The 21,494-nt window shown below is 49.6% G+C and overlaps 1 protein-coding gene across 1 annotated transcript in view; it reads left to right on the plus strand.

Moving 5' to 3' along the window:
• NLRP12 (NLR family pyrin domain containing 12) overlaps positions 1-18,569 on the plus strand; it is a 28,430-nt gene extending 9,861 nt beyond the window's left edge. Inside the window, exons 4-11 of the mRNA XM_059153689.1 lie at positions 3,460-3,630; positions 5,545-5,715; positions 7,198-7,317; positions 7,552-7,602; positions 10,382-10,552; positions 15,080-15,250; positions 17,576-17,746; positions 18,190-18,569. Of these exons, the coding sequence (XP_059009672.1) occupies positions 3,460-3,630; positions 5,545-5,715; positions 7,198-7,317; positions 7,552-7,602; positions 10,382-10,552; positions 15,080-15,250; positions 17,576-17,746; positions 18,190-18,277 (1,114 nt within the window). The 3' untranslated portion in view covers positions 18,278-18,569. The remainder of the gene's footprint in view (positions 1-3,459; positions 3,631-5,544; positions 5,716-7,197; positions 7,318-7,551; positions 7,603-10,381; positions 10,553-15,079; positions 15,251-17,575; positions 17,747-18,189) is intronic.
• The last annotated feature ends 2,925 nt before the right edge of the window (positions 18,570-21,494 follow it).

Below are 21,494 nucleotides of genomic sequence, written 5' to 3' on the forward strand. Positions count from 1 at the left end.
AAATACCATCAAGGGTGCTTTTCTGCAAAGTGCAGACAGTGGAGTAGGCCAGCAGTGCCCCTGCAAGCCCAGACATCCTAATGGGAAGGGAGAGAGACAATGAACAGTAAACAAATGAACAGGCAAACAAGCAAAAAAAAAAAAAAAAAAAAAAAAAAAGATCATTTGGGTAGTTTCAGATAGAGAGAAATGTTATAAAGAAAATACAACTCGGGGCACCTGGGTGGCTTAGTTGGTTAAGCAACTGCCTTCGGCTCAGGTCATGATTCCAGGGTCCTGGGATCGAACCCCACATAAGGCTGGCTCCCCGCTCAGCAGAGAGCCTGCTTCTCTCTCTCCCTCTGCCTATTGCTCTGCTTACTTGTGCTCTCTCTCTTTCAAATAAACGGATAAAATCTTTAAAAAAAAAAAAAAAAAGAAAAGAAAATACAACAGAGTGGTGTAAGAGACAGTGATTTGGAGGGCTGGGGGGCTTGAGGAGGGGATGGAGGAAGGAAGCTCAGAGGATTCTTTTGGCTTTTTGGCAAGGAGTAATCGTAGATGCATAGAGTTGAATGTCACTAAAATAGAAGAGGAAAATCATCCTTTTCCCTTCTACCCTCTTAGGTCTGGCATGGAGGCCTGTAAATTAAATAGCCAACATACAGAGTAACAGAGAAGAACAAAGATGTTTTTAGATGTTTATTTGTTCTGGGGTGCCTGGCTGGTGTAGTCAGTAGAGCATGTAACTTTTGATCCCAGGGTCATGAGTTCAAGCTCCACATTGGGCATAAAAAAAGGAAGTTTATTGGTTGTTCTCACTGAATACTCGGGAGTCCCCAGAGATGAGGAACTCAAAAGGCTGTTAGAACTTGGAATTTTATAGCATCCTAACACAAGATCAGGACATTTTTAGGGGCACCTGGGTGGCTCAGTGGGTTAAGTGTCTGTCTTCAGCTCAGGTCATGATCCTGGAGCCCAGCTCAGGCTCCCTGCTCAGTGGGGAGCCTGCTTCTCCTTCTCCCTCTGCCTCTCCTCCCTGCTCACAGGCTCTTGCACTCTCTCTGTCTCTGTCTCAAATAAATAAATAAAATCTTTAAAAAAAAAAAAGTGCAATACATTTTTAGAGAAGTGGCAAGACAAAGGAAAGGGACACTGAGTTTCTCTGGAGGTTAACTGGGGGAAGGCAGAAGTATGGGGGACGCTAATGGACTGATGTGTTTGATCAGGTCTGTCTTGGAGCTGTAGGGGAGGGAAATTCTCTTCTTCCCTCTTTGGGTCCCTGGCTGGGGCTAAGAATCAAACTGACATATGACAGATTCACTGGGGAAAAGCAGACACGGTTTATTGAATTTTCACGTGTGCCTGGGAGCCTATACCAGAGCAGGAAGCTCTCATACACTCTGATAAAAACAATCAACTCGTGAAGAACTGAAAGGCCATCTGAGGGCACATCAGGCTGAATTTCGAATCAGCTTTATCTTGTCATTACAGAGAGAGCTACACTAAAGGATCCCTGAAATTTAGGGGCGCCCGCCTGGCTCAGTGAGTTTAAGCATCTGACTCTGGATTTCAGTTCAGGCCATGATCCCAGGGTCCGGGGATCGAGCCCCCCATGGGGCTCCCTGCTCAGCGGGAAGCCTGCTTCCTCTTCTCTCTCTCCTCCTGCTTGTGTTCCCTCTCTCACTGTCTCCTGTCAAATCAATAAATACAATCTTTAAAAAAAATTAAATAAATAAAATCTGTAAAAATAAAATAAAAGATCTCTGAAATGAGGGGTGTGCCCGGCTCAGTCAGTGGAACATGTGACTCTTGATCTTGGGGTCATGAGCTTGAGCCCCGCACTGGGCACAGAGGTTTACTTAAAAGAATAAAGACCCTAAACATGGGTTCTAAGACAGACCATATAACTGGAAGCAAATCAGGAGGCCTCACGGGCAGCATGTCATGCCCTGTGCGGTGAGTCAGCCCATTCTCTATCCCAGGCTGATTCAGAGGAAGGGACTGTCATAAGACTTTAGAGATTCCAAACTGCAGTATCTCCCAAAATTCCCCAGAAAAGTGCAGAGCTTCTAATTATAGCCCAGTCTTTCTGGCCATCAGTCCCACCCAGAGGCTCACCCTGAGTCTCCTTAGGAGAGCAAAAGATTCTCCTGTTCCCCAGAGAGTCCAAAGGACTTAGGAGCCCTGGGTCAGGGATGGGGTCAGAGACCACGTGCTGGAACAAGAGATGGGCCCTAGTGCTCTTACAACTTAGGAAATCACTAAGGTTTTAGGGGGTCTGTGCCAGGAACCAACCGGGGGGCAGAAATCAATATATACACTTTCTAATCTCTTGAAAGCGGGAACCACAAATGCAAATGCTTGCCAAAGCCAGAGTGGGGGAGGGGGGAGCAGAATAATTCCCCCACCCCCAAAGACACCTGCGCCCTAATCCTGGAATCGGTGAGTATGTCACCTCCCAGGTTAAAAGGGACTTGGCAGGTGTGATTAAATTCAGGATCTTGAAGTGGGAAGCCAGGAGAGACACCTGCCAAGAGATGCGAGGCCTTTGGAAGGAAGACAGTCTGCCCTGACGCCCGCCCCGGGAGACCCCGTTCCGATTTCTGACCTCCAGAACCAGAAGACAGCCGACTGTGCTGTTTCAAGCGGCCATGCTTGGGGAGATCAGAATCGGATACCACCGGCAGGCGGCCACCTGGCGTATTCAGGTTTGGTGGAACAAGGTCATAATGCACCCAGCTCTCTGGGACCCGGTGGCTGCCTCCTGCTCACGAGGTCCCTGTGCAGCCGGGCTTGGTTTTTCAAGAAAGTGTAGAAACCCCTGTTTTGTGTGAGGCCTTCTGATTGAGAAATTATTGGAGGAATTCAGCTCCCAAGCCACAGGCTCGTACTTCCGGCTCTGGATCTTCAGGGAGAGCGTTGTACATTCGTTAGCTGGGAAGAAAGGGAGGGACTGCAGAACGCCAACAGGTTCATCGGTGTTTCTGGAACGTGAGCAGAGCACCAGGAGGCTGTCGGAAACACATGTCGGGGCTGCACCCTCCGCCCTGGGAATGTCTGATGCAGCGGGGTTCCTGTTTCTGGCAGGCTCCCGGGGGGGGCCGCTGCTGCTGCTGGCGGGGGAGGGGAGAGGGTAGAGGGTAGAGAAGGGCTCCCTGGTGTTAAATCTACAAGAATCAAAGCCCCAACATTTTCTGCCCTGAGCTGGCTGCTAATGCTCTTGAAAACTAATAAGAATGATTACAGTGGGATATTTAAAGTACACGCAGGAGTGGGGGGCTGCTGGGCTCTATTGGTAGAGTGTGGCACTCTTGATCTCAGGGTTGGGGGTTCAAGCCCTGAGTGGGGTGTGGAGCCCATTTTGTAAAAGTAAGAAAGATGACAGATGCTTCCTCAAGCCCGAGGTGACACAGTCCGCACGCAGTTGTTGGGCAGCGTCGGGCACAACGCGGCTTTGTCTTGTGTCCCTCCTTGCAGAGCTGAGAAGAACCTGCTGCCCGAGGCCTACAGCAAACAGCTCGCCGCCGCTCTGAGCACCAAGCCCAACCTGACCGAGCTGGTTTTGTCCCGCAACGCGCTGGGCAGCCGGGGCATCAGGCTCCTGTGTCAGGGGCTCAGACACCCCGGCTGCAAACTTCAGAACCTGAGGTGAGTCGGGGCGGGCCTGCACCCCGTCTCCGCGGGGCAGGGGGGCTGCGTCAGGAAGACCCATGGTGGTGCTCGCTCTCACTGACCGCACGGAGCACAGCACACTGGGGGCTTAAACAACAGAAATTCATTTCCTCAAGTTCGCATCCAGGTGTGGGCGGGGCCGCTCGGCTCCCGATCCAGTGTGGGCGGAGCTGCTTTCCCCTCAGTCATCTCCTCATTGTGCTTTCACACCTGCGTTATCTTTGTCCTTTCCTCTTTTTGTAAGTCACAGTCACAGTAGTGACCTCATTTTAATTACTTCTTTAAAGACCTTATTTCCAAAAACAGGCACACCCCGAGATACAGGGGATAGGATCTCAGTGTACGAATTAATGTAGGGGTACACCACTCAGCCCATGCCTACCGGAAGCAGTCAGCAGAAAGCCCAGCATCATTACCTCCCGCTTCTCTTATTGTATCTCCTCCTTTCCAGGCTTCTTACCTCCAATCACGCTGCCTGATTTCAAAGCAGAGTGCACAAAGCCATAGTAATTAAAGCAGGCTGGTGCCAGGGGCGCGTGGCTCACCCAGTGAGAAGAGCAGGGGACTCTTAACCTTGGGTTCCTGAGTCCCAGCCCCACACTGGGGGCAGCGATTACTTAAAAAAAAAAAAAATGCAGCAAAAAACCACAACAACAACAAAACAAGTGAAGGTGGTAAATTTTACGTTATGTATATTCTGCCATGCTGTTACCAAACGTGGCATTATTGAGGCTTGGCTTCCAGAAGTTAGATGACAGCCGGTTGAGGGAACCAGGAGTATGTGGATTCTGACCCAGAGCACAGCCCTGCCCCTGTGGGGAGCGTCCTGAAGGGCAGACACAGAGATCGGAGCCCAGAAAAGCAAGCTACCATTTTGTGAGTAGGACATGGGCCGGATCCCAAGACATAATAATAAATAAAACTGTACGTTCTTTAACCTGTGCCAAGTGCAAGGAACCACGCCAAGAGCTTCCGTTATATATGTCACCAACTCATTCGAGTCAATGCCATCAGACTTACTTTCCTGCGGCTCAGGGACAGACGCGGTGATGGGCAAACTTCCACAGGCGGGTGGGTGCCTTGCGATATTTTACGTTATTCTTGTTGCTTTTATTTATTTATTTTTATTTATTCTTTTATTGACGTATCATTGACATGCTGGAAAGCTCAGTGGTGCTTTTTCTTTTCTTTTTTTATATTTTAAAGATTTTATTTATTCATTTGTCAGAGAGAGAGAGAGAGCACAAGCAGACAGAGTGACAGGCAGAGACAGAGAGAGTGAGAAGCAGGCTTCCTGCTGAACAGGGAGCTCAATGCAGGACCCATCCCAGGATGCTGGCATCATGACCTGAGCGGAAAGCAGCTGCTTAACCCACTGATCCACCCAGGCGCCCGTCAGTGGTGTTTTTTCTTCAGTGTATGCACTGTGCCAACGTCAGCATGAACTCCAGGCAATTTTCCCCACAGGGCAAACAAACACCCTAGTCCTTAGCAGGCACTCTCCAATTCCCTCTCTCCCCTGGCCCCTGGTGCCCTCTGATCTCCTTTCTTTTACTTTAGATAAAGGGGAAATAGGGGGCACTTGGGTGGCTCAGTCGGTTGTGTATGCCTTCAGCTCAGATCATAATTCCAGGGTCCTGGGATTGAGCCCTTTGTCTGTCGGGCTCACTGCTCGGCGGGAAGCCTGCTTCTCCCTCTCCAACTCCCCCTGCTGTGTTCCCTCTCTTGCTGTGTCTCTCTCTGTCAAATACATAAATAAAATCTTTAAAAGAAAAAAGGAGGGAGGAATAGGTATAGACCAAAGCAAGGGGAGACACAAAGGACAAGGGGCAGAATCACCACCGTGGTGACATGGCCCTTCTCCCCTCCTCCCCACCCCCTACCCCCCAGCCTGAAGAGGTGCTGCGTGGCCAGCTCTGCCTGCCAGGACCTCGCGGCCACCCTGATGGCCAGCCGGACTCTCACGAGGATGGACCTCAGCTGCAATGGTCTGGGGCTGCCGGGCGTGAGGCTGCTCTGCGAAGGGCTCCGGCATCCCAGGTGCAGGCTGCAGGTGATCCAGTGAGTCTCAGCCCCTCTCACTGCAAGGCCACTGCCCTAAACAAGCCCCCCAGCATTCCCGGGGGCGGGGGGCTGGCTTCACTCCCTACACTTCTGGTCACAAATGTGTGGGGTTTCCCACAGCAAGTAACTCTGCACCCCAGTGGGGCGCCCTACAGTTCCTTTGCAGTTCAAGTCCATTCTGCCACCATCTGCCAGGAGGTGACGGCTAGCGCCCCCCCCCCCCCCCCCCCGCCAAGCTTCAGATCAGTTACAAGTCCCTGTGGTCACCTGGCTCCTCCACTGCCTTGGCTTTGATTACTCTCCTAGAGCAGCTCAGAGAACCCAGGGAAACACTTAGGTTTATGGGTTTATAAAGGATATGGCGAAGGAAGCAGGTCATCAGCCAGAGGAGGACCCCATGGGGTGAGGTCTGAGAGGGTCCCAGAGCGGGAGCTCCTGCCCCACAGAGCTGGGGCACATCACCCTCCTAGCGTGGACGTGTTCACCAGCTTAGAACCTCAGAGCTGTGTGCTCTGGGTGGGGGGTGGGGGTGTGGGGGTGTGGGATGGAGGGTGTTATGGGTTTATGGAGCCTTCCCCTTGTGGCCCAAAGATCATTAACTCCATTCCCAGCCCCTCCCCCCTCTGAAGGAGGGTGGGGGGCAGGGCTGCACATTGCCTGCCTCTCATCCTGGCGCAGTCTCTCTGGTGCCCATTCCATGTGGCCCACCTATTAGAACCAGAGACTCTCCTGGCATTCTTGTCACATAGGAAATGCAGGGATTTCAGGAGCCCTGTGTTGGGAACAGAGGATGGTGGGGCAGAAACCAGCACGTGTGTTTTCTACCATCTCCTGCCACGTGTCTCGTCCTGTTCCTGACCGTGAATGCCTACTCAGCCTCCGAGCACCGTCTCAGATGACCCAGAGAGCCTTTCCTAACTGTGCATAGCGTGTCAAACCTGAGTTAGACGTTCCCCCCTCCCCGGGGTGGTTTTAATCAACAGTAGCTCACTGTCCGAGCACTTGCTGTGTGCCCTGTTCCTTTAGTCAAGTATGCCCCTGCTGTGTGCCCTGTCCCTTTAGTCAAGTACGCAGTCCTTGCAACAGTCTTGTGAAGCAGGTGTGATTATTGTCCTTTCCGTAGAGGCAGTGAGCCTCAGACACAGGGGTAGCTCCCAGAAACATGACACGCGCTTGCTTGAGAGTGCAGGGCTAGTGAGCCGCAGAGACGGACACTCCCACGTCTTGAGCTCTAGGGACCTCGCCCTGAGCTATGGTGCGCTCCGGCCTCACTGCCATTGCCTTCCCTGGAGGGTCCTCACTTACCCCCTGCCTCATGGGACCAGATGCTCCCTGCTGGAAATGATGAAGTCTTGTTCATCTGTGAGCTGTAGTGACACGTGTGTGGGTTCGTATCGGGTGATTTGAGGGCCCAGGGATGAGTGGGCAGGATAGAGGACAGCAGGATGGCACCCTCTTCACCGTCTCTTTCTTCCCTAGATTGAGGAAGTGTCAGCTGGAGGCTGGGGCTTGCCAGGAGATCGCATCTGTGCTCAGCATCAACCAGCATCTGCTGGAGCTGGACCTGACGGGAAATGCGCTGGAGGATTTGGGTCTGAGGTTCTTTTTTTTTTTTTTTTTTTTTTTTTTTTTAAAGATTTTTATTTATTTATTTGACAGAGAGAGAGATCACAAATAGGCAGAGAGACAGACAGAGAGAGAGATGAGGAGAATTAGGCTCCCTGCTGAGCACAGAGCCCTATGTGGGACTCGATCCCAGGCCCCTGGGATCATGACCTGAGCCAAAGGCAGAGGCTTAACCCACTGAGCCACCCAGGCGCCCCTGGGTCTGAGGTTCTTATGTCAAGGCTTGAAGCACCCCATATGTCGGCTGCGGATCCTGTGGTGAGTTCTTCCTGGGGCCGACTTAAATGCAAGTCTCCTGGGGTGTGTGGGTGGTTCAGTCATTAAGCATCTGCCTTTGGCTCAGGTCATGATCCCGGGGTCCTGGGATCGAGTCCCACATCGAGCTCCTCACTCAGCAGAGGGAGTCTGTTTCTCTCTCTCCCTCTGCACACTCTCTCAAATAAATAAATAAAATCTTTAAAAAAAAAGATTAAAAAGATGCAAGTCTCCTCGTATGGAGGGATGGTATAAAAATGCATCCGACTTGTACACCTGTGTTTGTAGCCGCCTTATTTGCAAGAGCCCAAAGGTGGAAACAGCCAAATGTTCATCCATAGGTTCACGGGCAAACAAAATATGGCACAGCCCCACGACGGGAAATTATTCTATCTTAGAAAGAAAGAAGGGGAGGGTGCCTGGGTGGCTCAGTGGGTTATAAAGCCTCTGCCTTCGGCTCAGGTCATGATCTCAGGGTCCTGGGATCGAGCCCCACATTGGGCTCTCTGCTCTGCGGGGAGCCTGCTTCCTCCTCTCTCTCTGCCTGCCTCTCTGCCTACTTATGATCTCTCTCTGTCAAATAAATAAATAAAATCTTTAAAAAAAAAAAAAGAAAGAAAGAAAGAGAAAAGGGTGAAATTCTAACACGTGCCCCAACGTGGATGAAACTGGAGTGGTGTTGAGTGAAATGTCAATCAATGACAGAAGGACAAAGATAATATGGTTCCATTTACGATGGCCCTAGAAGAGTCCAATTTAGACAGAAAGTAGGACCGTGGTTGCCATGGGACTGGGGCAGGCAGGAATGGGGAGTCATGCAGAGTCTGTTTGGGACCACACAAAGTTCTGAGCGTGGATGGTGGTGATGGTCGCATAGCCCTGCAGTGTACTTAGGGCCACTGAGTTGTACACTTAAAAATGGTTAAAACGGGGGCTGGTTCAGTTGGAAGAGGGTGTGACTTTTGATCTCAGGGACGTGTGTTCGAGCCCCACGTTGGGTTGGGCACAGAGATTCCTAAATAAAAAGAAAAGGTTAGACAGGTAAATGTTATGTTTTATCTTTATTTATGTATATACTTTTTAAAAGTAAGCTTTGTGCTCAATGTGGGGCTCAAATTCAAGAACCACCCTTCCCCATCAAGAATCACATGCTCTACTGAATAAGCCAGCCAGGCATGTCATGTGATGTATATTTTACCAGAATAAAACATAAATAAATAAACATCAAGAGGATAGTAGCATCAGTTGCAAGCATCAGTGGCAAGCATCATAAAGCCCCTTAAAATAAAGAACCTCTCCCAAAACGCTTGTGGTCGCCAGTGACAGATACCCCATCTCAATGTGTTTGACGATAAAAGTGAATTTGTTGGCCTCTGTGACCAAGAAGCCCGGAGGGAAATACTGGTTTCCAGCACGGCTGAATCCAGGGACTCACGTGGTAAAATCAGGACTCTGTCCCTGTCTTTCCTTTCTATATATGGGCAGACACTATGCTAAATGTCAACAGAGGACATCTTTGAGGGACAATAGTGTTTCCCTGCTCTATATTTCTATCAGTGAAGGCGGTTCTAACTGAACCCCGGACACGTGACTACAAATTTATGGTGTCACATCCAAGAGAGGTTGAGGAATCACACACGATGGGCACGGAAATGCTGTTCTGTGTCTTCTTGGTTATTTCAGCCAAGAAAATGCATTGCACACACACACACACAAATGAATAAATAAAATAAAATACACATGTCATAAAATGACCATCTTAGTTTTTTTTTAAAAGTAGTCTCTGCACCCAACATGGGATGCTCAAACTCACGAACCAGAGATCAAGAGTCCCGTGCTCTACCAGCTGAGCGGCCAGGCACCCCCACCATCTCACCATTTCGAGGCATACAGTTCTTGCAAAATTAAGAGTGTCCATTCAACACAGACTCCCTTGTCTCCCTCCCCCGGCACCTGATAACCTCCATTCTACTTTCTGTCTTTACAAACTTGACTACTGTAGGTACCTCATATACGTAGAATCACAAAGTGTGTGTGTGTGTGTATGACTGGCGTATGTTACTTAGTATCTTTTCAAGGTTCATCCACATTGTAGCATGTGTTTGTGTGTTTGAGGTTCCTTCCTCCTCACAGCTGAGTGACCTCTCATTGCATGGATACACCACAGTCTACCCATTCAATTTCTCCACTGATGGACACTTGGGTTGCTTCTATCTTTTGGCTATTTTGAATAATGGTGTAAACACTGGAGTACAAATATCTCTTGGAGCCCTTATTTCTAATTCTTTGGGCTATGTAACGGAGAAGTGGAATGGATGGATCCTATGGTTTCTTTAATTTTTCATGGAGCTGCCATATTGTTTTCCACAGCCACCGTACCATTATCCACTCTTCCGGACAGTGCGTAAAGTTTCCAGTTTCTTCATGTCCTTGCCAACGCTTGTGATTTTCAGGTTTTTTTTTAATTCTTAAAAAACTTTATTATTATTTTTTAATAATAGCTCTCCTAATGGATGTGACATGGAATCTCAGGGTGGTCTTGATTTGCATTTTCCAAATGATGAGTGGTGCTGGGCATCTTTTCATCTGATTTTATTTTATTTTATTTTATTTTTCATCTGCGTTTATTTTCCGTGGAGAAACTTCTATTCAAAAAGCTTCTGCCTATTTAAGAAAAAATGAGTTATTTGTTTGAAAACCATTACAATTGGGGGTAGGGAGGATAAAATCGGTGCTGTGTGGAGAACACTCCCTGATCTGTGTTGAATTGGGTTTCTGGCAGGTTGAAGATTTGCCATCTCACTGCAGCTGCCTGTGAGGACCTTGCCTCCACCCTCAGTGTGAACCAGAGCCTGATGGAGCTGGATCTAAGCCTGAATGACCTGGGGGACCCTGGGGTGCTGCTGCTGTGCGAGGGCCTCAGGTGTCACCAGTGCAGGCTCCAGACCCTTCGGTGAGTCTTGCTTTGCTCACCGTCATCCGAGTTCAAGTCTGCAATCCTTGCTCTTATGTCTGAGCTCACTGGGGTCATGCTCACTCCCCTCTTCTCCTAGCCTCTAGGTACCTCTGCTGCAAAGATTTTTCTGCCACAGAGCCTTTGCACAAGCCGTTTTTTTTCTTCCTGGGATGCCCTTCTGCTTTGCTGATCCCCCTTTCACCCTGGTGACATCTGTTCTATCTGTGAGGAAAAACAAACACTTCTTCCCCCTGCATGGCTTCCCTGACCCCTAAATAAGGTCTAGATTCCTAGTTGCAGCATTTAATTTGATCTTATGCTTCTCAGCATCCATCATTAAAACTTGCCATTTGTGTGCATGGGTGTGCACTTCCAAAAGTGAAGAAGCTGTGCCAGCTCCATGCTCTGATGGCTGGTGTAAGAACTGGCTCAGGGAGGGGTGTTTGAAAATTTGTGCTTTTTATTTTTATTTATTCTTATTAAGTTTTTAAAGTTTATTTTATTTATTTAGGTTATTTATTTATTAAATTTATTATTTATTATAATATCCAACTCATGACCCTGATATTTATTTTATTATTATTTTTATTAAATTTATTATTGAATTTATTAAATTTATTTAAGTTATTTATTTACTAAGTTTAAGTTTATTAAGTTTTTGTTTTAATTCCAGATTAGTTAACATGTTTTTAAATCAATAAACACATAAATACACCCAAGGAATAAAAAGAATGCAGAGGGCTGTTCATTTTCAGAAAATCATTTTTGGGGGGTTCCTGGGAGGCTCAGTGAGTTAAGCATCTGCCTTCGGCTCAGGTCATGATCCCAGGGTCCTGGGAATGAGTCCTGGCCTCCCCTACTGGTGCTCTCTCTCGCTCTCCCTCTCAAATAAATAAATGAAATCGTAAAGAAAAAAGAAAAAAAGAAAGTCATTTTTCTCTGTAGTCCTAAAGGAGAGTCTGTCCCACAAAAGCCTCAGGTTTTTTGGTTTTGTTTTGTTTTTCTTTCAAGACATCGTGGACAGTGGGCTTTCTCTTGCTGTTGCTGCGTTTGGAGACGTGCCCTGTTTCTTCACCTTCTTCTCTCCTCTCCACTGCATCTGGTATCACTACGGACCCACAGATACTTGTGCATGAATTCTGTCTCCTTCTGGCACCCCTGAGCTCTTCTGCAGGCACCCCTGTCATCTCACCATTGGCTCCCTCTCCCCCCACCAGCCCCACTGAGCTCTACACCTCCCGAGGCACTGATTTGCATTCCTTTGCCCTGCCTGGCACGCCTTCCTCTGCACGCCCCAGAGGCTACAGAGTCCTGCCTCCCCCCCCCCCCCCCCCCCCCCCCCGCACAGTTCCTTCTCCGTGGTGTCCCTCTCTGAGCCACAGGGAGATCCCACCCTGGGGCAGAGTCACACACTCAGCCTGAATTTGCATCCTTGAGATCGCAACACTTCTGAATAGCTCTCTAGAAAGATGGGCCATTTAAATTTCCACCCGCAATTTAGGAAAGCTACTTTGAGGGGATCTGGATGGTTATTCAGTTCTCTATCTGTAAAACCCTGGTGGGTGTAAACCATTCTTAAGTGGAAGTTCAGTGTTCAGTAGCTCTTCCTGTGCTTACCCACTTTTTTGGTTCCCCCATCCTGTGGATTGCATGTTCGTATAATTTATTTATGTCTTTGGTGTGTGTCCTACACTGGTCTTCATGCCCAGATGTTCCCTGTGTCAGGGATCAATCTTTTGTTGAGGGCAGCCCATGGAAAGTCTGCTCAGCGGGTCACCAATCTGTCAAATTGTCTGTGGTTGCTTTCATCAAATTCAAATCTTTATGTTTTGAGGTCAAATCCATATGTATTTCTATGATTTACATTATTTTTTTTAGAAGATTTTATTTATTTATTTATTTATTTATTTGACAGAGAGAGAGAGAGAGAGCACAAGTAGGCAGAGAGGCAGGCAGAGAGAGAGGGGGAAGCAGGCTCCCCGCTGAGCACAGAGCCCGATGTGGGGCTCGATCCCAGGACCCTGAGATCATGACCTGAGCCAAAGGCAGAGGCTTAACCCACGGAGCCTCCCAGGTGCCCCTGATTCATATTCTTTGGCCAGGCTCCTGGCTGGTTCAGTCAGTGGAGTAGGTGACTCTTGATCTTGGGGTTTTGGGTTCAAACCTCCCATCTTGGGCGTAGAGATTACTAAAAAAAAAACAATAATAACAATAATAAGTAAAAAAAAAAAAAAACTTAAAAAAAAAGAAGTCCTTTGCTAGTATACTATCACAGGTGTATTCCATTTCTTCTTTGTGTCTACATATGTGGTTAGGCACAGTTCAATTTTTTTCCTCTAATTTTTGTGTTGCCATTTAATAAAGGGCCCATGCTTTCCTTGCTGACTTGTAATGCCAGTCTTTTCCCCATATTGTAGTTTTTCCGTTTCTTTCTTTCTTTCTTTTCTTTTTTTTTTTTAGGTTTATTTATTTAAGTAATCTCTACATTCAGCATGGGGCTCCAATGCATGACCCGGATATCAAGAATCCTGAGCACTTCCGCCTGAGTCAACTAAGTGCCCCTCCCCCATCCTCTGCTCTCCCCGTGTTTGGGCTTGGAATCTAATTTCCTGCTGTTGAAATTGCTGTCGCTTGTCACATGCTCCACTGTGAGGAAGAGTCTGTCTTTTGCTTTTTGCTTTAGCAGATTTTCAGTTATTCGTAGACATTAATTCTGCCATTAAATTTTAGGATGTATCAAAAATAAAAAAAAGAAAACACACACACACACACACAAAAACCCAACTCTTTTCAGAGTGCATTGGTCCAGTTACCGAGCGTGGCTCATACTGATGGACTGAGGCTGGGCTCCTTCTCTGGTCCAGACACAGCGGGCCAGCCAGATGTCTACGTTACACAGACCCTGCGGGTCACCCTCAAAGGGCAGTTCAGGAGTTCACCGTTGGGAGCTGTATCTCAGGCAGAAATACCTGAAAACTAGGGGAAAAATACTATGCCGTGAAATATGGCACTTTTTTTTTTTTTAAGATTTTATTTATTTATTTGACACAGAGTGAGATCACAAGTAGGCAGAGAGGCAGGCAGAGAGAGAGGGGGAAGCAGGCTCCCTGCTGAGCAGAGAGCCTGATGTGGAGCTTGATCCCCGGACCCTGGGATCATGATCTGAGCCGAAGGCAGAGGCTTTAACCCACTGAGCCACCCAGGCCCCCGAAATACGGCACTTCTGACCCTCTCAATACCCCACATGGTCTCCCAGCGGTAAGGGCAGCTACATTAACGGCGAGGACAGTGGCTGAGGGTCCCCAGGTCTGTGACCTTGAGCAGTGCATGGCGTCTCTCTGTTGGGGCCTTGGAGCTCACAGGTGTCTCCTAACAATGGTAGGACATGTCGCATTTCCCTCCCAGCGGCAGCCGGCAGCCGCCAGGAGCAGAGGAAGTGCCACTTAGGAATCGCTTGCTGTCCCGAATCACAAACGGCCCCTGTTTCTGGTGGTTGCAGTCGGAAAAGAAGGCAGCCTGCTTCTCCCTCTTCCTCTGCTGCTCCCCTGCTTGAGCTCTCTCTCTTTCTGTCAAATAGATAGATAAAAAATATTTTATCTATCTGTTTGACCAAGAAAGACACAGGGAGAGAGGGAACACAAGTAGGGCAAGTGGGAGAGGGAGAAGCAGGAAGCCCAGTGCCGTGCTCGATCCCAGCACCCTGGGATCATGACCTGAGCCGAAGGCAGATGCCCAATGACTGAACCACCCAGGTGCCCCAATAAATAAAATCTTAAAAAAAAAAAAAAAAAAAAACTGGGGCGCCAGGGTGGCTCAGTGGGTTAAGCCTCTACCTTCGGCTCAGGTCATGATCCCAAGGTCCTGGGATGGAGTGCCACATTGGGCTCTCTGCTCAGCAGGAAGCCTGCTTCCCCCTCTCTCTCTGCCTGCCTCTCGGCCTACTTGTGATCTCTATCTGTCAAATAAATAAATAAAATCGAAACAAACAAACAAACAAAAAAAACCCCAAAAATAAAAACCAAAAACCAAAAAACTAGTTCAGGTGAGGGCCTGCTGGAGCGGGGTGGCCTTCAGGCCTCCTCCTGCAGAGGGGACATTTGGACACAGTGCACAGGCAGGAGGACGCAGTGTGAACATGGGGTCAGAGAGAGTGGTGATGCTTCTACAAGGCAGGGAACACTGAGGACTCCCCGGGGCGGAGGCTGGAGCAGGTCATCAGGGCTGAGGAGGGAAGCAGGCTCCCGGCGCAGTGAGATGGTGTTTCTACCCTGGGCCCTGCTGGGGTGGTACTCGTTGCAGCAGCTGGGGGATGCTCGTACCCCGGCAGCCATCCGATAACCAGCTCACTCCAAACAGTCCTGTCTTCCTCCCTTCCCGCTCCCCCCTTCCATTCTGGTCTCTCTCTTCCTTCTGATGAAGCCCCTTGCTTCTCCCTTCTTCAGTCTGGGGGCGCCCAGCTGGGGAGCCCTCCCCAGGGAGGTCTGCAGGCTGAGTCAGCTGGGCTCTGGGCATCCTGTCTTCCAGGCTGGGCATTTGCAGGCTGAGTTCCGCCGCCTGCGAGGGTTTCTGCACGGTGCTCCAGATCAACCACCACCTTCGGGAGCTGGACCTGAGCTTCAATGACCTGGGGGACACGGGCATGTGGCCGCTGTGCAAGGGGCTACGACATCCCACCTGCAGGCTGGAGAAACTATGGTGAGCCCCGGGCGCCGGGACGGGTGGGGTGCACCCTCGGCCCATGGCCATCCCTCCACGGCTCCGGCAGACACCCCCAGGAGCCCCCGGAGGTGGAAGGAAAAGCCACAAAGAGCTCCCGGAGGAAGAGTTAATTCTCTGTGGGATGCAAACATAAAATGCCTCCCTTTCTCTTGGCTCCTTGCCCATGAACATTTTCTGTAAAATTCCCCTTTTCCGTTGATACTCACTTAGACAGCTGCGTGGCTCTTCAGTGACCTTTATAGAATAAAAACTCAGTCTGCTCTAGTGTGAATTCTGGGCAAATGTGAATTGTCCCTTCCTCCTCCTCCTCCTTCCTCCCCGGAACCTGCTTGGCCCCCACCCTGAGGGAAGGACTGTCTGTTTCTGTTGTGGTCGATTCTGAGTCTCTCCATTATCTGGGGCCCTGGGTAGGTGGCCATCGAGATGGTGTCTCAGGGACAGCATTTTCCTCTTATTTGTGCTGCTGGGGTCCCTGGATGTCGGTATCTCTCCCCATCTGGCTGGCATCCAAACGCCACTCTGTCATGGGGATCATGTGGGCATTCTTACGGGACCCCTGGGAAGTGCCCCGACTGCCCAGTCTCCTGACATGGAATCAGGGTCGACCTCCTCATATATCACCCCCCGCCACTGTGGGTCTCACCCTAACCTTCCTCTCCTGACCCTTCTTTTTTGTTGTTGTTGTTGTTGTTTTAAGATTTTATTTATTGGGGCACCTGGGTGGCTCAGCGGGTTGAGCCTCTGCCTTCAGCTCAGGTCATGATCTCAGGGTCCTGGGATCGAGCCCCGCATCGGGCTCTCTGCTCAGCAGGGAGCCTGCTTCCTCCTCCTCTCTCTGCCTGCCTCTCTGCCTACTTGTGAACTCTGTCTGACAAATAAATAAATAAAATATTAAAAAAAAAAGATTTTATTTATTTATTTGACAGAGATCACAGGTAGGCAGAGAGGCAAGCAGAGAGAGAGGAGGAAGCGCTCCCTGCTGAGTAGAGCGCCCAACGAGGGGCTCGATCCCAGGACCCTGGGATCATGACCTGAGCCGAAGGCAGAGGCTTTAACCCACTGAGCCACCGAGGCACCCCTCTCCTGACCCTTTTGCACCCGTGATGTGGGTGGCTCTTCAGCCCCAAGCTGGTTTTTCCTCTTCCTCTGCAAGTTCGCGGCCATTGTCTTGTACCTCCTTTTGGAAGCTGGCATCTCCTGCCTCACAGCCTCAGCCAAATCAAGATTAAATATTTCCACTTAGCATCCCAGCTGTGGTAGTACTTCTTTCAGCAGTTCCTGTGAGGAATAAATGATGAAGCAAACAAAGCCCTTAGCAAGGTGCTCAGCACACAGCTGGCCCTCAGTAAATGTGACCTGTTCTTATTCTAACAGCAGAGAATGCAGGAAAGAAACACAATGGGAGGCAGATTGGAAGTCAGAGAGAATCAAAAGGCATATGGTTTGGGCATGTGGCAGCCCAATTCATACTGGCTCCTTTAAAAAAGAAAGGGGGGGCACGTATTGATATGGCTTCAGGCATGGCTTGATCTAGGTGTCTGGAGTCTTGGTGTCTATTATCTTCTGTACTTGTTCCTGCCTTGGTTCCTCTATGGAAAAAGTTTAGCTTTGATCCTACTTGGTGGTGAAACACCCGCAGCTCTATGGAGGACTTCTTTTTTTTTTTTTTTTAAGATTTTATTTATTTATCAGAGAGAGAGAAGGGGAGAGAGCGAGCACAGGCAAACAGAATGGCAGGCAGAGGCAGAGGGAGAAGCAGGCTCCCTGCTGAGCAAGGAGCCCGATGTGGGACTCGATCCCAGGACGCTGGGATCATGACCCGAGCTGAAGGCAGCTGCTTAACCAACTGAGCCACCCAGGCGTCTATGGAGGACTTCTTAACCAGGTCTAAGTTCTGAAAGAAAAACTCCAGGAATTGAATAAGGTTCCGATTCACTGGTTTTGAATGGGTCCTCTGTGCAACCAAAACATAGTAACTGGAGCCATGGAAACCAACCAGCCAACTCAGACCTGGACCCTGAGCTTAAGGACAGTGTGAACCCCCAATGGGCTGAGACTGGGGTTTCAAAGAGAAATTGGGGTAGAACTACCAGGAAGGGCAGTGGGTACTTGACTGCAAAATCAGTGGGTATCCTAGAGACATGGAGCTGCGAATTGACAAGCATCCTTGAATGCCTCTCAGTTGGGTGCTACTCTGCTGTCTCTTCAACTGGTCCCCTAAAAACATCATCCTAAATCCCTCTCAAAAGACTTTCCAAAATAGCTCCTTAGGTTTCTTCCACTGTTTCTTGTCTCCCACAGGCTGGATAGCTGTGGCCTCACAGCCAAAGCTTGTGAGGATCTGTCTTCTACCCTTGGGGTCAACCAGACCCTGAGGGAGCTTTATCTGACCCATAACGCCCTGGGGAACGGCGGTGTCAGGCTTCTCTGCAAGGGGCTGAGTCATCCTGGCTGCAAACTTCAAGTCCTCTGGTGAGACTTTCTGGTTTCTGGTTCGGAAGGAGGGAGGAAACGGGGCTTGGAAGTGAGAGTCAGGGTCAGTGATGGAGATCCATGGTTGGGATGGACAAAGAAGCTAGAAAATTGACTAACATTTCCTCCGTGCACTCTCCGTGCACTAATGCGCGCAATTAGCATGGAATGCCGAGGTGGCCTTCCTTTCCTATTCTAATTTGGCCACTTGCCAGCTTTGCGATGGGTTTCTGCACATTCTCCGGCTCTTCAGTATCTGTCAGATTGAAAGGGTCGGCACAGGTCAGGGACAGATGACGATGTAGAGCCCAGCCTGGTCCCCGATGGGATTTGAGGTTTCCAACAAAGTACTAGTCAATAAACTTAGGGTAATAAGGCAAGAGGTATGGATTCCAATGTCACAACAGTGGCCTGGAGTAATATGTTCTACTCTGTATCCCAAGGTTGTTTGGAGTGGACCTAAACAAAATGACCCAAAGAAGGCTGGCAGCCCTTCGGCTAACGAAACCTCACCTGGACATTGGTTGCTGAATGTCTTAGCTGCTGGCTCTTCTCTCGGACTTGGGGCAGAGGAAGGAGATGCCGGAACCCACCAGTCAACATGTTGGTCTGCAAACTTCCACACAGGATAAATCCCTTGGGGACTTAGGTTATCCACGTGTGCCCTGGAGCGTTAGTTCTGGGAATGTGGATGTCCTGGGGAGAACCTAGGACAGGTACCGAGGACTCTCGGAAGGGGGTGGTTTTGTACCTCCCTCCCTAGGACACGGCAATGTCAGGAGATACTGGGGTGGTGCTGGGAGCTGCTGGATGGAGTGGGCAGAAGCCAAGGGTCCTTTTGAACACCCCATAAATACAGCCCTGCTCTGGCTAAGTGCTGAGGTGCAATGACATTTGGGGTAAAGCTGAGAAACCTGCTCAAGGATCCCTGAAGGCCGGCATGCCTTAGGACGCTTAATGCCCACAGCCCCAAGCCATGTTCTGCATGTACATGGTTCTGGCCCCTGGGTGGAAACCAGTGCATTGCACCGGGACCCCCCTGCCATGGTTAACCTACTGTAACCTGCCCAACAGCCATGCTTTGGGGGACAATTTGAAGCGGGGAACCTCAGGTCCCAGTGATGGGCAGTAACCCCCACCCTTAGTGATCACGACCAACTAGAGGCAAAGGTGGGGAAGCCAGTTAAACGGGAGTCTGGGGCTATCTAGCAAACGCAGGGGCACAGCTGCTCCCTAGGCCAGCCAGTTCCAGGTGCAGTTTCATATTTCCCCCTCCTCCCCAATAAGGGAAAACTGCCAAGCATGTATTCTGCACCCTTTTTCTGTGGGAGCCCATCTGAGCTGGGCCACTACAATCAACAGCATTCCATAGGCTTGCAACTAGGGTAGGTGCCATGCCTAAAATAGCGCGGGGGGGGGGGGGCACAGCACGTGGCACACAGCCATGGAGACCTGCCAGCCACACGGTTTCAATTAGCTTCCCAAACTTGTACACAACAGGCCCTTCCCTCACTGCAAAAACCACGACCCATTTGTTTTAGGATTTTATTTGACAAGAGGGCAACAGAAACAGAGTTGGTAGGGGGACAAACAGGGATGCCCGGTCAGGGAAGTCAGCTCTTTGCTAAGACCCTGGGATCATGACCTGAAGGTGGTTAGCAGACCGAGGACCTAACCAGCCAGGTGGCCCAGAGGCCTTTACACCAGGTGAAGCAGCATGCTTTATATTGATAGTATAGGTCTGAGAAGTCTGCTATTTTCAGCCACCAGGAAGGAACACCTTGAAATGGGAAACGAAGTCAGAAGGGAGGTCGATCCTAGGCTTTACTAAATGCTGTTAAGAACTGGATTATGGAAAAAATACACTCAAGCTACAAAAACGCATGAAGTTAGAGAAGTGGGCAGGACAGACGGACGTGGGCAGTGGGGACAGCTGGGCTGGAGGCCGCGGCTCAGACCCCGGAACTGGAGGTAGGAGGCTGGAGAAAGCATCAATGCCACCTTGAGAACATTCACCAAGATCCCTTGCTTCCCCAGTTGGTCCCGAGAATGCAGCTGCTTTCCTCAGACAAGGACACACAAAAATGGGAGCACTTTCCAGACGGAAAACAGGAAGTGCCCTCATTTTGTGTATCCCAGCCTGAGCAGTTGGAATCTGCTCCTGCAGTCACTGCACCGCGTAAGGCAATGAGCCACACACCACTGAGGCTAATATGGAAATGAATAAAGTATGTTAACATGCACGGAAATGCTTCCCAGAATCCCCAAACTGCATGCACTCCATTTTAACTTCATCTCCCACAAAAGACTCAGCCACTGACAGATTAGTCAAGTGTAGCCCAGATCAGAGCCCAATCTGGGTACCGTGATGGTGCCCTCCAGCAACACCCAAATATTGTAGCACTTTTCACTGAGTTGTCCGAAGAGTGCTTCCACATTTGAGTGTCACAGGGGAGCCCTGCAGAGACCTGACCTTGGCCCCCTCCGAGAAACGTGGCTCTTCAGAACGATTAGGGACCCGTCCGGGACAGCTCCAGGAGACAGTCTCCGTCGGTGACACTCAAAAAATGGCGGCACTTCCCTACTCAGAACAGAAAGTGCCCCCACAGTTTGAGTTGCACAGACTGAGTCGGCACAGCCGTAGGATACCAGCGGAGCCGCTTACCAGGCAGGAAGGAGACAAGACCTTTGCCCTGAAAGTAGAAAAGGACATTGAGCAAATGAGGATACAACAGTTAAAAAAAGGCTTTTGACGTGGACCCAGGATTCTCAGGGGACAACGCCCTTTAGGTTAATGGGATTCCTCCAACCCTTCAGGCTGGGGCTCTGAAAGAAATGGGTTTTTCCTTAAAAACAAAACCACCTTACACATTCAACCACCAGAGAAAAACCCACTCACACCCACTTCTCCCCACACCAGCCCACAGAGTAAGCCCTCAGAATACGAAAGTGCTTAGAAAAAGTGGGGATTCTAGAAGGAAAAGAAAAAGTAGGACTAAATCATGCCCCAACAACCTCAGACATACAGATCGGGGGAAAAAAAGAAATCTAGAAAAAAAAAAAAAAAAAAAACAGGAGGAAGAGGTAGATCATACTCACAACCGGAAGGACCAAAAAGTCATCTGTGTTTGCTGAAGCAAGCAGTGGTCCTAGCCCTGCTGGGCTCTTATATAAGCTGATGGCCCACTCTCCCCCACCCCACAGATCCCTAGGGGAGGACCCTTTTCCCCTCCCCTTCTCCGCCCAGACCCACCTGAGAGCCTCTGATTGGACTGGTCTGGGTCAAACACTCCCTTACCCGATGAAATGTTTCCTCCTGGGCCGGGTGGCTCTCCTGGGGAAAATGCAGATTCACTCAGCAAACACTTAAAAACATATAATCTGTTTTGCGTTTATGGAGTTGACAAGATTTACCAGGCACTTTGCTAATCTCTAGGGGAGGGGGGATCAGTAAGACCATATATTGTGTTGTCTAGTACAGCGGTTTCCAACTAGAGGTGGGTGGCTTTCTCCTCAGGGGACAATTGGCAATGTCTGGGGGACTTTTTGGTTGTTACAGGTGGGTCGGGGGCAGAGTGCTTTAGGCATTTAGTGCCTGGGGGTCAAGGACTGCTTGTAAGCATCCTTCAACGCGGGCAGCCCTTCTTGGTGAAGAAGGATCCCCGCCCCCAAAGACGAGGAACTGATTAGCACAAGGCTGCAGAGCCAGGGAAAAAAAAAAAAAGCCACCCTCCCCCACCCTCTGCCC

Source organism: Mustela lutreola, chromosome 16, assembly GCF_030435805.1.
Source record: "Mustela lutreola isolate mMusLut2 chromosome 16, mMusLut2.pri, whole genome shotgun sequence".
Taxonomy (NCBI): domain Eukaryota; kingdom Metazoa; phylum Chordata; class Mammalia; order Carnivora; family Mustelidae; genus Mustela; species Mustela lutreola.